Source organism: Zalophus californianus, chromosome 14 (genome assembly GCF_009762305.2).
Source record: "Zalophus californianus isolate mZalCal1 chromosome 14, mZalCal1.pri.v2, whole genome shotgun sequence".
NCBI lineage: Eukaryota > Metazoa > Chordata > Mammalia > Carnivora > Otariidae > Zalophus > Zalophus californianus.
Genome location: NC_045608.1, coordinates 30,962,090 through 30,977,561, shown reverse-complemented (window position 1 = coordinate 30,977,561; position 15,472 = coordinate 30,962,090). Strand labels below are relative to the sequence as shown.

General features: G+C 38.7%; 1 protein-coding gene across 1 annotated transcript; it reads left to right on the top strand.

Moving 5' to 3' along the window:
- Positions 1–7,828: 7,828 nt before the first annotated feature.
- Positions 7,829–9,374, top strand: LOC113912883 (heat shock factor protein 2-like). Its single transcript, XM_035723958.1, is given in 2 exon segments — positions 7,829–8,769; positions 8,771–9,374. Coding segments are annotated over 2 exon segments (1,545 nt in total).
- Positions 9,375–15,472: the final 6,098 nt, after the last annotated feature.

The window sequence follows — 15,472 nt, the reverse complement described above, 5'->3', positions numbered from 1 at the left end:
ATTTAAAAAGACAGATAATAGCTTGTCTGATCACAATGGGAGAAAGTTAGAAATCATTACAGAAAGAAACTGGAAAGTTCACAATTGTGGAAATTAAATAACACATTTTCAACAACCAATAGATCAAAGAATAAATCACAAGAGAATTTAGAAAATAAACAGAAATAAATAAAAACGAAGGCTAACATACCACAACAAATGTGACACAGTGAAATAAGTGCTAAGGTGGAAATTTATAGCTCTGAATGCTTATTTTAAAAAACAAGAAAGATCTCAAATGAGTAAATGTATCAAAGTAACAGAAAAAGAAGAACAAAACCCAAAGCTACCAGAAGAAAGAGGAAATAATAAAGATAAGAGCAGAGATAAACAAAGTTGAGAATAACAAAACAACAGAGAAAATCAGTGAAATTCAAAGTTCGTTCTCCAAAAAGATCAACAAAATTGACAAAACTTTAGCTAAGTGGACTAAGAAAAGAAGACTCAAATCACTAAAATCAGAGGTGAAAGTGGGGACATTAATACCAATTCTAAAGAAATAAAAGGGATTATAAGAGTACTATGAACGGCGGAGCAAGATGGCAGAGGACTAGGAGACTGGGTTTCGACTGGTCTCAGGAATTCAGCTGAATAGGGATCAAACCATTCTGAACACCTACAAACTCAACAGGAGATCGAAGAAGAGAGTAGCAACAACTCTCTGAACAGAGAAGCGACCATTTACTAGAAGGTAGGACGTGCGGAGAAGTGAATCCGAGGCGATATTCGGGAGGATAGACGGCGGGGGAGGGGGCCTCCGTCGGCCACTTCTGGCAAGTGATAGAGCCGCGGAGCACAAAATCGGACCTTTTAGAAGTCAGCTCCGCTGAGGGACGTCGCTCCAGTGGCTGAGCGGGGGGAGGAACCCTCGCGGGACAGTGTGGTCGCAGGACCCTTGGGGTCACAGAAAGACCGGGGGTGCCTGAGTGCAGCAGAGCTCCCAGGTATCGGAGCGGGGAAGCCGGCTGCAGAGACGGAGCCGAGGCGCGGGCTCTCAGCTCGGGATTGCGATAAATTGTGATCCGCGGCCCAGTCGGGCCACTGCTCCTTCAGCAGGGACCCAACAAGCGGCAGAGCCGGGGAGACTCCCCTTCCTCCCTGGGGAGGAGCGGCGCGGGAGCGCACCGCAGGGATCTGCTGGGTTTGGAGACTCCACACGGGGTCGGGTGCCAGAGATAGAAACGCCCGGTCACAGGCTGGGTGAGCACAGAGTGTGGCCAGAGACCAGGGAGACGGGAGTGACTGCTTTTCTCTGGGGGCGCACTGAGGAGCGGGGCCCTGAGTTCTCAGCTCCTCCGGGTGGAGATTGGGAGGCCACCATTTTCACCCTGGTCCTCCAAAGCTGTACCGAGAGCTTGCAGGGAACAAAAGCTCCCGAGAGCAAAGCCCAGCAGCTTGCTTAGCCCGGACCGACAAGGGCGGGGCAATTCCACCTCCGGCAAAGACATTTGGAAACCACGACAACAGTCCCCTCCCCCAGAAGATCAGCACGAACAGCCAGCAAGCCAAGACCAAGTTTACCGATCAAGGAGAATGGGAGAACTCCAGCACTAGGGGAACACTGCACACAGAATTCATGTCTTTTTTTTACCATGATTCATTAGTTTTTCAAAGTTAATTTTTTAACTGTTTTTTTTTAATTTTTCTTTTTCCCTTTTTCAACCAACATCTTATCAATCCCTTTTTGAAAAAAAAAATTAGTTTTCATTTTAGAGTCATATTCTATCCCTTCATAGTAGATATCCTTATTTTTGGCATATATATATATAAGTTGTTCTCTCTTTAAAATTTTGAGATACAATTTCTTCTATACCCTAAATCACTAGTGTGTGGCTTTGTTCTAGTCTCCTGCTTGGTCACATTCTCCCCCCCCCTTTTTTTTTAAATCTTTCTTTTTTGAAACAACACCTTATCAATTCCTCTTATAAAATCTTTTATAATTTTTATCTTTACAGTCATCTTCCATCCATCCATTGTATCAAACCTCATTTTGTACATATATGTCTTACTTCCTTTAAAATTTTAGGAGGCACTTTTTTCTAACAGACCAAAGTACACCCAAAATCTAGTGTGTGGCACTGATCTATGCACTAGCCTGATCACATTTGATCATAGTCTGTTTTTTTTGTATTGTTCTGTTTTGGTTTTTATCTTTCTCTTTTTGTGGGTTTTTTTTTTTCTCTTTCTTTTTTCTTTCTTTCCCTTTCTTTTCTCCTGGTTTCAGGTCTTTTCTGATTTGTATAGAGTATATTTGCTGGGGACGTTGTTAACCTGTTAGCATTTTGTTCTCTTATTCATCTATTCTCCTCTGGACAAAATGACAAGGCAAAAAAAATCACCTCAGCAAAAAGAACAAGAGGTAGTACCGTCAGCAAGGGACCTACTCAATATGGACATTAGTACGATGTCAGACCTAGAGTTCAGAATCATGACTTTAAAGATAATAGCTGGGCTTGAAAAAAGCGTGGAAGTTATTACAGAAACGCTTTCTGGAGAAATAAAAGAACTAAAATCTAACCAAGTCAAAATCAAAAATGCTATTAATGAGGTGCAATCAAAAATGGGCGCACTCACTGCTAGGATAAATGAGGCAGAAGAGAGAATCGGCGATATAGAAGACCAAATGATGGAAAATAAAGAGGCTGAGAAAAAGAGAGAGAAACAACTACAGGATCACGAGGGCAGAATTCGAGAGATAAGTGATACGATAAGACGAAACAACATTAGAATAATTGGGATCCCAGAAGAAGAAGAAGAAAGAGAGAGAGGGGCAGAAGGTATATTGGTGCAAATAATAGCAGAGAACTTCCCTAATGTGAGGAAGGAAACAGGCATCAAAATCCAGGAGGCACAGAGAACCCCTCTCAAAATGAATAAAAATAGGTCAACACCCCGACATCTAATAGTAAAACTTACGAGTCTCAGAGACAAAGAGAAAATCCTGAAAGCAGCTCGGGAGAAGAGATATGTTACCTACAATGGTAGAAACATTAGGTTGGCAACAGACCTATCCACAGAGACCTGGCAGGCCAGAAAGGACTGGCATGAGATCTTCAGAGCACTAAACGAGAAAAATATGAAGCCAAGAATACTATATCCAGCTAGGCTGTCATTGAAAATAGAAGGAGAGATAAAAAGCTTCCAGGACAAACAAAAACTAAAGGAATTTGCAAACACGAAACCAGCCCTCCAAGAAATATTGAAAGGGGTCCTCTAAGCAAAGAGAGAGCCTAAAAGCAGCATAGATCAGAAAGGAACACAGACAATATACAGTAACAGTCACCTACAGGTAATACAATGGCACTAAATTCATACCTTTCAATAGTTACCCTGAATGTAAATGGGCTGAATGCCCCAATCAAAAGACACAGGCTATAAGATTGGATTAAAAAACAAGACCCATCTATATGCTGTCTGCAAGAGACTCATTTTAGACCCAAAGACACCCCCACATTGAAAGTGAGGGGTGGAAAACCATTTACCATGCTAATGGATACCAAAAGAAAGCTGGGGTGGCAATCCTTATATCAAACAAATTAGATTTTAAAACAAAGACTGTAATAAGAGATGAAGAAGGACACTATATCCTACTTAAAGCGTCTATCCAACAAGAAGATCTAACAATTGTAAATATCTATGCCCCTAACGTGGGAGCAGTCAATTATATAAGGCAATTAATAACCAAAGCGAAGAAACACATTGACAACAATACAATAATAGTGGGGGATTTTAAACACCCCCCTGACTGAAATGGACAGATCATCTAAGCAAAAGATCAACAAGGAAATAAAGAATTTAAATGAAACACTGGACCAAGTGGACTTCACAGACATATTCAGAACATTCCATCCCAAAGCAACGGAATACACATTCTTCTCTAGTGCCCATGGAACATTCTCCAGAATAGATCACATCCTAGGTCACAAATCAGGTCTCAACCGGTACCAAAAGATTGGGATCATTCCCTGCATATTTTCAGACCACAATGCTTTGAAACTAGAACTCAATCACGAGAGGAAAGTCGGAAAGAACTCAAATACATGGAGGCTAAAGAGCATCCTACTAAAGAATGAATGGGTCAACCAGGAAATTAAAGAAGAATTAAAAAAATTCATGGAAACCAATGAAAATGAAAACACAACTGTTCAAAATCTTTGGGATACAACAAAGGTAGTCCTGAGAGGAAAGTATATAGCAATACAAGCCTTTCTCAAGAAATAAGAAAGGTCTCAAATACACAACCTAACCCTACACCTAAAGAGGCTAGAGAAAGAACAGCAATAAAGCCTAAACCCAGCAGGAGAAGAGAAATCATAAAGATCAGAGCAGAAATCAATGAAATAGAAACTAAAAGAACAGTAGAACAGATCAACGAAACTAGGAGCTGGTTCTTTGAAAGAATTAAGAAGATTGATAACCCCCTGGCCAGACTTATCAAAAAGAAAAGAGAAATGACCCAAATCAACAAAATCATGAATGAAACAGGAGAGATCACAACCAACACCAAAGAAATACAAACAACTATAAGAACATATTATGAGCAACTCTATGCCAGCAAATTAGATAACCTGGAAGAAATGGGTGCATTCCTGGAGATGTATCAACTACCAAAATTGAACCAGGAAGAAATAGAAAACCTGAACAGACCTATAACCACTAAGGAAATTGCAGCAGTCATCAAAAATCTCCCAACAAACAAAAGCCCAGGGCCAGATGGCTTCCCAGGGGAATTCTATCAGACAGTTAAAGAAGAATTAATACCTATTCTCCTGAAACTGTTCCAAAAAATAGAAATGGAAGGAAAACTTCCAAACTCATTTTATGAGGCCAGCATTACCTTGATCCCAAAACCAGACAAAGACCCTATCAAAAAGGAGAATTACAGACCACTATCCTTGATGAACATGGATGCAAAAATTCTCACCAAAATACTAGCCAATAGGATCCAACAGTACATTAAAAGGATTATTCACCATGACCAAGTGGGATTTATCCCTGGGCTGCTAGGCTGGTTCAACATCTGCAAATCAGTCAACGTGATACAATACATTAACAAAAGAAAGAACAAGAACCATATGATCCTCTCAATAGATGCAGAAAAAGCATTTGACAAAGTACAGCATCCTTTCTTGATGAAAACTCTTCAGAGTATAGGGATAGAGGGTACATACCTCAGTATCATAAAAGCCATCTATGAAAAACCTACAGCGAATATCATTCTCAATGGGGAAAGGCTGAGAGCTTTTCCCCTAAAGTCAGGAATGCGGCAGGGATGTCCACTCTCACCACTGCTATTCAACATAGTATTAGAATGCTAGCCACAGCAATCAGACAACAAAAAGAAATCAAAGGCATCCAAATCGGCAAAGAGGAAGTCAAACTCTCACTCTTTGCAGATGATATGATACTGTATGTGGAAAACCCAAAAGACTGCACCCCAAAACTGCTAGAACTCATACAGGAATTCAGTCAAGTAGCAGGCTATAAAATCAATGCACAGAAATCAGTGGCATTCCTATACACCAACAACAAGACAGAAGAGAGACAATCAAGGAGTCAATCCCATTTACAATTGCACCCAAAACCATAAGGTACCTAGGAATAAATTTAACCAAAGAGGCAAGGGATCTGTACTCAGAAAACTGTAAAATACTCATGAAAGAAATTGAAGAAGACACAAAGATGTGAAAAAACGTTCCATGCTCATGGATTGGAAGAACAAACATTGTGAAGATGTCAGTGCTACCTAGAGCAATCTACACATTCAATGCAATCCCCATCAAAATACCATCCACCTTTTTCAAAGAAATGGAACAAATAATCCTAAAGTTTGTATGGAACCAGAAGATACTCCGAATAGCCAGAGGAATGCTGAAAAAGAAGAGCAAAGCTGGCGGCATCACAATTCTGGACTTCCAGCTCTATTACAAAGCTGTCATCATCAAGACAGTATGGTACTGGCACAAAAACAGACACATCGATCAATGGAACAGAAAAGAGAGCCCAGAAATGGACCCGCAACTCTATGGTCAACTCATCTTCGATAAAGCAGGAAAGAATGTCCAACTGAACAAAGACAGTCTCTTCAACAAATGGTGTTGGGAAAATTGGACAGCCACATGCAGAAGAATGAAACTGGACCATTTCCTTACACCACACACAAAAATAGACTCCAAATGGTTGAGAGACCTAAACGTGAGATAGGAGTCCATCAAAATCCTAAAGGAGAACACAGGCAGCCACCTCTTCGACCTCAGCCGCAGCAACTTCTTCCTAGAAACATCGCCAAAGGCAACGGAAGCAAGGGCAAAAATGAACTATTGGGATTTCATCAAATAAAAAGCTTTTGCACAGTAAAAGAAACAGTCCACAAAACCAAAAGACAACCGACAGAATGGGAGAAGATATTTGCAAATGACATATCAGATAAAGGGCTAGTATCCAAAATCTATAAAGAACTTCTTAAACTCAACACCCAAAGAATAATCCAATCAAGAATTGGGCAGAAGACATGAACAGACATTTTTCCAAAGAAGACATCCAAATGTCCAACAAACACTGAAAATGTGCTCAACATCGCTCAGCATTAGGGAAATCCAAATCAAAACCTCAATGAGATACCACCTCACACCAGTCAGAATGGCTAAAATAACAAGTCAGGAAATGAGAGATGTTGGCGGGGATGTGGAGAAAGGGGAACACTCCTACACTATTGGTGGGAATGCAAGCTGGTGCAGCCACTCTGGAAAACAGTAAGGAGGTACCTCAAACAGTTGAAAATAGAGCTATCCTACGACCCAGCAATTGCACTACTGGGTATTTACCCCAAAGATACAAATGTAAGGATCCGAAGGGGTACGTGCACCCCAATGTTTATAGCAGCAATGTCCACAATAGCCAAACTGTGGAAAGAGCCAAGATGTCCATCAACAGATGAATGGATAAAGAAGAAGTGGTGTGTATACACAATGGAATATTATGCAGCCATCAAAAGGAATGAGATCTTACCATTTGCCACGACATGGATGGGACTGTAGGGCGTTATGCTGAGTGAAATAAGTCAATCAGAGAAAGACATGTATCATATGACCTCACTGATATGAGGAATTCTTCATCTCAGGAAATAAACTGAGGGTTGCTGGAATGGTGGGGGGTGGGAGGGAGGGGGTGGCTGGGTGATAGACATTGGAGAGGGTATGTGCCATGGCGAGTGCTGTGAATTGTGCAAGACTGTTGAATCACAGATCTGTACCTCTGAAACAAATAAGGCAATATATGTTAAGAAAAAAAAAAAAAGAAGAAGATAGCAGGGGGGAAGAATGAAGGGGGGGAAATCGGAGGGGGAGACCAACCATGAGAGAATGGACTCTGAAAAACAAACTGAGGGTTCTAGAGGGGAGGGCGTGGGCGGATGTGTTAGCCTGGTGATGGGTATTAAAAAGGGCACGTTCTGCGTGGAGGACTGGGTGTTATGCACAAACAATGAATCATGGAACACTACATCCAAAACTAATCATGTAATGAATGGTGATTAACAGAACAATAAAAAAATTTTAAAAAAGAGTACTATGAACGATTGTTTGCCATCAAATTGTATAACCCAGGTGAAATGGAAAAATTCCTAGAAACACAAAAGCTATCAGACTAAATTCGAAGAGACAGAAAATGTAAATAAAATAACCTATAAAAGTAAGGAGATAGAATCAGTAATCAAGAATCTCTCAATGGAGCAGCTGCCGCGGCCGCCGTGTTCGGGTATAGATTTTGGAATCCCTGCGTCACCTTAACAATGAAGCAGAGTTCGAACGTGCCGGCTTTCCTCAGCAAGCTATGGACGCTTGTGGAGGAAACCCACACCAACGAGTTCATCACCTGGAGCCAGAATGGCCAGAGTTTTCTGGTTTTGGATGAACAAAGATTTGCAAAAGAAATTTTTCCCAGATATTTCAAGCACAATAATATGGCAAGCTTTGTGAGGCAATTGAATATGTATGGTTTCCATAAGGTTGTGCATATTGACTCTGGAATTGTAAAGCAGGAACGAGATGGTCCTGTTGAATTTCAGCATCCTTACTTCAAACAAGGCCAGGATGACTTGTTGGAGAACATTAAAAGGAAGGTTTCATCTTCAAAACCAGAAGAAAATAAGATTCGTCAGGAAGATTTAACAAAAATTATAAGTAGTGCTCAGAAGGTTCAAATAAAACAAGAAACTATTGAGTCCAGGCTTTCTGAATTAAAAAGTGAGAATGAGTCTCTATGGAAGGAGGTGTCAGAATTAAGAGCAAAACACGCACAACAGCAACAAGTTATTCGAAAGATTGTCCAGTTTATTGTTACATTGGTTCAGAATAACCAACTTGTGAGTTTAAAATGTAAAAGGCCTCTACTTCTAAACACTAATGGAGCCCAAAAGAAGAATCTGTTTCAGCATATAGTCAAAGAACCAGCTGATAATCACCATCATAAAGTTCCACACAGTAGGACTGAAGGTTTAAAGGCAAGGGAGCGGATTTCAGATGACATCATCATTTATGATGTAACTGATGATAACGCAGATGAAGAAAATATCCCAATTATTCCAGAAACTAATGAGGATGTTATATCTGATCCCTCCAACTGTAGCCAATACCCTGATATTGTCATTCTTGAAGATGACAATGAAGATGAGTATGCACCTGTCATTCAGAGTGGAGATCAGAATGAACCAGCCAGAGAATCCCTAAGTTCATGGCACCAGTCCTCTTATGTCTAGTGCTATCCAGCTAAATGGCTCATCTAGTCTGACCACAGAAGATCCTGTGACCATGATGGATTCCATTTTAAATGATAACATCAATCTTCTGGGAAAGGTTGAGCTGTTGGATTATCTTGACAGTATTGATTGCAGCTTAGAGGACTTCCAAGCCATGCTGTCAGGAAGACAGTTTAGCATAGACCCAGATCTCCTGATTGATTCTGAGAATAAAGGATTAGAAACTACCAAGAACAATGTAGTTCAGCCAGTTTCAGATGAGGGAAGAAAATCTAAACCCAAAACAGATAAGCAGCTTATCCAGTACACTGCCTTTCCACTTCTTGCATTCCTCGATGGGAACCCTGCTTCTACTGTTGAACAGGGGAGTACAGCATCATCAGAAGTTATGTCCTCTGTAGAAAAACCCATAGAAGTTGATGAGCTTCTGGATAGCAGCCTAGATCCAGAGCCAACCCAGAGTAAGCTTGTTCGCCTGGAGCCATTGACTGAAGCCGAAGCTTGTGAAGCCACACTGTTTTATTTATGTGAACTTGCTCCTGCACCTCTGGATAGTGATATGCCACTTTTAGATAGCTAAATCCCCAGGAAGTGGACTCTACATGTATATACTCATCAAAATGATGAACTATTTATTTTAAAGTATCATTTGGTACTTCTTTTTGTAAATTGCTTTGTTTTGTTTAATCAGATACTGTGGAATCAAAAGCACCTTTTGCTTTTCTCACTTACACACTCTTGCAAAGCTTTCAGATGTTACTCAGCTACGTAGGTACACAAAATTTAATGCACATTGTTGGCATTATCTTTAAGTTGGATTCAAATGGCCATTTTTCTCCACTTGTAGTGGAGATTTAACAAAATTTTTTACATATATGCCCATTAACAAAAGTTAAACTTTTGTTTGTTTTATTTGTTTGATGCTGTCTGTTTGCATTGAGTGTAAGTCACTAGAACTAATGGTAGAACTCTTAAACCTTTGTCTGTTCCAATTACTTTTATCAAATATTTTTCACTTGGCTTATTTTTAAAACGGGGAACATAAAGTGCCTGTATCTTGTAAAACTTCATTTGTCTCTCTTGTTCAGGGAAGTTCATTCATGTTCAAAGGAAAGGCAAAGTATACCTGAGTGCTTGCTGTCAGATAGGGCTCCAGCTCCATACACATAAAAAGAAGGGGGATGGGATGGCATCAACCCCATCCATCTCTTTGGACTAGTTTTAAGTAAAAGTTTTCTGATTTGTTTGTGTTTTTTTTTTTTGAACCATACTATTTAGTAAAATAAATATAATGAATGTTGCATAAAAAAAAAAAAAAAAGAATCTCTCAATGAAGAAAAATCCCCGGACATAATGGCTTCACTGGTGAATTCTACCAAACCTTAAAGAAGAACTAAGTTCAGGTTTTCTATAACTTTTCCAAAAAATTAAAGGAGGGAACAATTTTATAATTCATTATCTGAAGGTGGCATTATTCTGTACCAAAGCCAGAAAACACATTACAAAAAAGCTGCAAACCAATATCCCTTATGAACACTGATGCAAAAAATCCTCAACAAAATACAAAATAGCAAATAGAGTTCAGCAGCGTATTTAAAGGATCATACACCATGATCAAACAGCATTTTTTTTTTCTGGAATGCAAGGATGGTTCAACATAAGAAAATGAATCATTTTAATATACCACATTAACAGAATAAAGAACAATAGCCACATGATCATTTCAATTGATGCAGTAAAAGCATTTGAAAAAATTCAACACCCTTTCATGATAAAAATATTCAACAAACTAGGAATAGAAGGAACTACCTCAATATAATAAAAGCCATATATGAAAAACCCACAGCAAACATCATACTCAGTAGTAAAAGACTGAAAACGTTTTCTCTAAGATTAGGAACAAGGTAAGAACACCAATTTCACCACTTCTATTCAACACATTAGCGAAAGTTCTAGCCAGAGCAATTAGGCAAGAAAAAGAAATGAAAAGTACCCAGATTAAAAAGGAAGAAATAAAATTATCTCTGTCTGCAGACAAAACCCTAAAGATGCACAAAAATTGTTAGAACTAATAAGCAAATTCAGCAAAGTAGCAGGGTTCAAAGTCAACAAACAAAAATCAGTTGTATTTCTATGCACCAATAAAGAACAATTCTAAAAGGAAATTAAGAAGACAATTCCCTTACATTAGCATCAAATAGAATAAAATACTTAGGTATAAACTTAATCAAGGAGGTGAAAGAATTGTACACTGAACACTATAAAACATTGATGAAAAATTAAAGAAGAGATAAATAAATGGAAAGACATCCATGTTCATGGATCAGAAGACTTAATATTATTAGAATGTCAATATTATCCAAAGCAATCTACAGAGTCAGTTCAATCCCTACCAAAATCCCAAGGATGATTTTTGCAAAAATACAAAAACTCAACTTAAAATTCATGTGGAATCAAAGGTACCTTAAATAGCTAAAAAAAAATCTTGAAATAGAAGAACAAAGCTGGAGGTCTTACACTTCATGGTTTCCAAACTTACTATAAAGCTACAGTAATTAAAACAGTGTATACTTGCATAGGAGACATGTATAAACCAATGGAATAGAACAGAGATCCTTGAGAGCACCTGGGTGGCTCAGTCATTATGCATCTGCCTTTGGCTCAGGTCATAATCCCAGCGTCCTGGGATTGAGCCCCGCATCGGGCTCCCTCCTCCACGGGAAGTCTGCTTCTCCCTCTCCCACTCCCCCTGCTTGTGTTCCTGCTCTCTCTATCTCTCTCTGTCAAATAAATAAATAAAATCTTTAAAAAAAATTAAAAAAAGAACAGAGCTCCTTGAAGTAAAAGTTTGCATGCATGGACAAAAGACTTTTGACAAGGGGGCCAAGATCAAGCAATGGGGAAAGGACAGTCCTTTCAACAAAAAGTGAAGACTGAATATCCACATGTGAAGAAATGAACTTGGACCCTTACCTAACACCATAAATAAAAAGTAATTCAAAGTGGACCAAAGACCTAAACTTAGACCTAAAACTATAAAGTTCTTACACAAAAACATCAGACAAATCTTCATGTCATTGGATTTGGCATGATTTCTTAGATATGACACCAAAGTCACAGGCAACAAAATTAAAAATAGACAAATTGGACCTCATGAATATTAAAAAGAATTGTGCATTGAAAAACAATATCAGCAGAGTAAAAAGATAACCCATGGAATGAGAGAAAATATTTATAAGTCATGTATCTGATAACAGATTAACATTCAGAATATAGAGTGAACACCTAAAACTCAGCAACAAAAAACCAAACAACCCAATTTAAAGTGTGGGCTAAGAACTTGAATAGACATTCTCCAAAGAAGATATACAAATGGCCAATAAGCACATGAAAAGATGCTCCACATCATTAACCTTTAGGAAATGCAAATAAAAAGTACAATGAAATCACACTTCACACTCAGGATGGCTACCTTAAAAAAAAAATTAAGCAGAACATAAGAAGTGATGGCAAGGTTGTTGAAATTGGGGCCTTGAGCACTGTTGATGGGAATATAAAATGGTACAGTTCATGTGGAAAACAGTATGGTGGCTCCTCAAAAAATGAAAAATAGTATTACCACAAGATCTGACCATTCTACTTCTGGGTATATAATCAAAAGAATTGAAAGCAGGGTCTTGAGGAGATCTTGGTACACCCATGTTTACAGCAGCGTTCTTCACAACTGCTAAAATGTGGATGCAACACAAGTGTCCATCGATGGACGGTTGGTTGAGCAAAATGTGTGTGTATATATAGTGGAATATTATTCAGGGTTAAACAGGAAGAAGTTCTGACACATGTTACAACATAGATGAAACTTGAGGACATTCTGCTAAGTGAAATAAACCAGTCACAAATGACAAATATGGTATGATTGTACTTATATGAAGTACTAAAAGTAGTCACAATTACACAGGCAGAAAGTAAAATGTTGATTGCCAGAGGGTGTTTGTGCAGAGGGTGCTGGGGGATTATTGGTTAATGGGGACAGAGCCTCAGTTTTGTAAGACGAAGTGTTTTGAAGGTGGGATGTGGTGATGGTTGCACAGCAGTGTGAAGGTATTTGATACTACCGAACTGTATGCTGAAAAACGGTTAACATTGGGGAATTTTATATATTGTATATTTTACCACAACAAAAAATTTGGGAAAAGTGGAGAAATAAAGACTTTTTCAGACAGACAAAAATTGAGGGAACTTGTTGCCAGGAGACCTGCCTGCAAGAAATGTTAAGAGAAGTTCCTCAGAGAGAAGGAAAATGATGTAGGTCAGAAGCTCAGACCTACCTACAGAAAGGAAGAACCTTAGAGAAGGAATAAGTGAAGGCGAACAAAAACAAAAAAAACCTCAAACAGAATAATGTCCTCCTTCTTTCCCTCTCTCCCTTTCCTACAAATACAGCTAAAGATGAGTTGTAATTGTTTCTGATGATCTGAATGCACTCTCATAAAAATGAAATTACTTTATAGACATTATAGGTATATATATTCTTAGAGTATTGTTTATATGATAATTTTTATTTAATTCTGGTGAAATAAAGAGGTTAATTTTAATCTAGAAAACTAAAATTATTTTTGCCCCTTTTCTATGTAGTCTTGTTAGAAACAATTATGTGCTCTTAACTTGACAATGATATTTGAAGTCAGGAGAACTGATATGCAGTTATATTCATGGAAAGTTTTAGATTGTCCTCTTTGCATCAAGGAAACGTTTTCTTCTGTGCTTTGAAGTTCTGCAAACTGTCTCTCAACTTCATCTAAGCTGGAAGATAGTTCATGATTCTCCTTTCTTTTTTGGTGCTGTCGATTTCCCCCTCAAATTTAGATGGGGCTAGCGATGTTAGTGCCGGCCTTTTTAACAAGCTACAAAAATTGTATTACATTACAAAAGAACAGAAGAAACCAGGTCTGGCTGCTCTTTTTTCTTTCTGCTAGCACTGCACTCAAGAATGTGTATTGGTCAAACGAATTGCACATGTCCTTTTGTGTCCCTGTGCAGACAGCTGGTTAGAGCATGTGGCTACCCTTCTCTGTCATTTATGCTGTCTCTGAAGATGGGAAGAAATGTCACCTTGGTCATAGCCCGTAAACCTCTAGCCCAATGTCACATCACCAAAACAATAAAAGATGACAGAAACCTCTTAGTGCAGTATAAGAAGATGCAGCCTCCAAATGCACAACCCTAGATTGATAGCTGTAAGAAAGAATAATGAAAAAATATAACACCATGAAATGTTAATAGCCTCAGTGTCAATAATTCTGAGTCAAGGCCATCAGAATAGATAATATCTTTTCTCTTAAAAATCTGCTTTATATCCCTTTAAAGATTTCAATAGTTTTCCTTTAAAATGCCTGTGTGTCCCCACAGCCTAAATCTGGTATAAAAAAATGTCTCTGAACTAATAGTTTTCTGTGAAATGCTATTTTAACATTACACAAGTTACCAGTTCTCCCTTTCTCTCATTGTCTTTAAACCCTAACCAAGTCTTATTAAATAATCTGCTCTAAAACTCCTACTTTTGCAAATTTCTTGAAAATGGGGCAGGGAGGAAAGACCCCACAAACTTTCTTAAAGAAGGAAATCTGAATTGAAGTTCAGAGTTTTGCTCCGCTCGGGACCTCAGTGAACACAAGGCATGTTCTCTGTTGGCACGTGTTTAGGCTTTTTTGGTATTACTTCCCACACGTTACTTCACAGCTGGAATTTCTCTGAATGTAAAGGGTTTGAATCAGCCACAAAACTGTAGCTTAAAATTCTTAATGAAATTTCACAAATTTAATAGGAAAAGGTCAAACCCAGAATTACTCCCACTGGCAAAATATTTTTGTTAGGAAGAATTTTTAATTATAAAAGTAACACATGCTAGTTGCAAAAATTTCAAACAGAAAAGATGTGTAGAAACAAAAGGAATAAAACCCCAATTCTACATCAGTCCCCAGGCTACCATTTTGGAGTGATTCTTTCCAGCTGTGTGTGTGAGCGAGCGTGAGATGCTCTGACTACACCCACTGTTTTCTCTTTTGAATTCACAATATGTCATGGACATCTTCCATGTCATTTTTAGCAGTCCTTTTGAAATATTATTTAATGGTGCAGATGCTACTTTTTATGTAATACATGCTCTGGGTAAAAAAAAAAATGTAAACAGTACAAAAAGCTGTATTTCACCCCTACATTCCCAGGCTGCTAGTTCCCTGCCCAGAGCAGCCACGCTATTTGAGTTTTTCTTCTTGGTGGATCCAACCAAAGACACTCTGCTACGGCTGTGTAGACACTAACTTAAGATCCCTCCGTCCCTCTGCAAGTTACACGAGGACTGTCTCCCCCTCCCCCGTCAGACACATCCAATGCTTCAGTATCAGGAAGGATTGTCCTGAGAGGAATACAACAAGAGAGAGCCCATGCTTTATGGTGGACTTAAAATCTAGGTTTCTGAAACCCACAGGGTTGTCATGCAAGCAAATTTTTTTGCTAATAATGGTTGGGCTGCTTTAAAAAAAATAAAATTGAGTAATAATATACAGATAGTGAGGCACACAAATCTTAAATTTACAGACCGATTAATGTTTAAATTAACTCCCATGTAACCCCCTCCGTAGTTAAGAAACATACCCAGACTTCTGGAAAGGAGTCAGA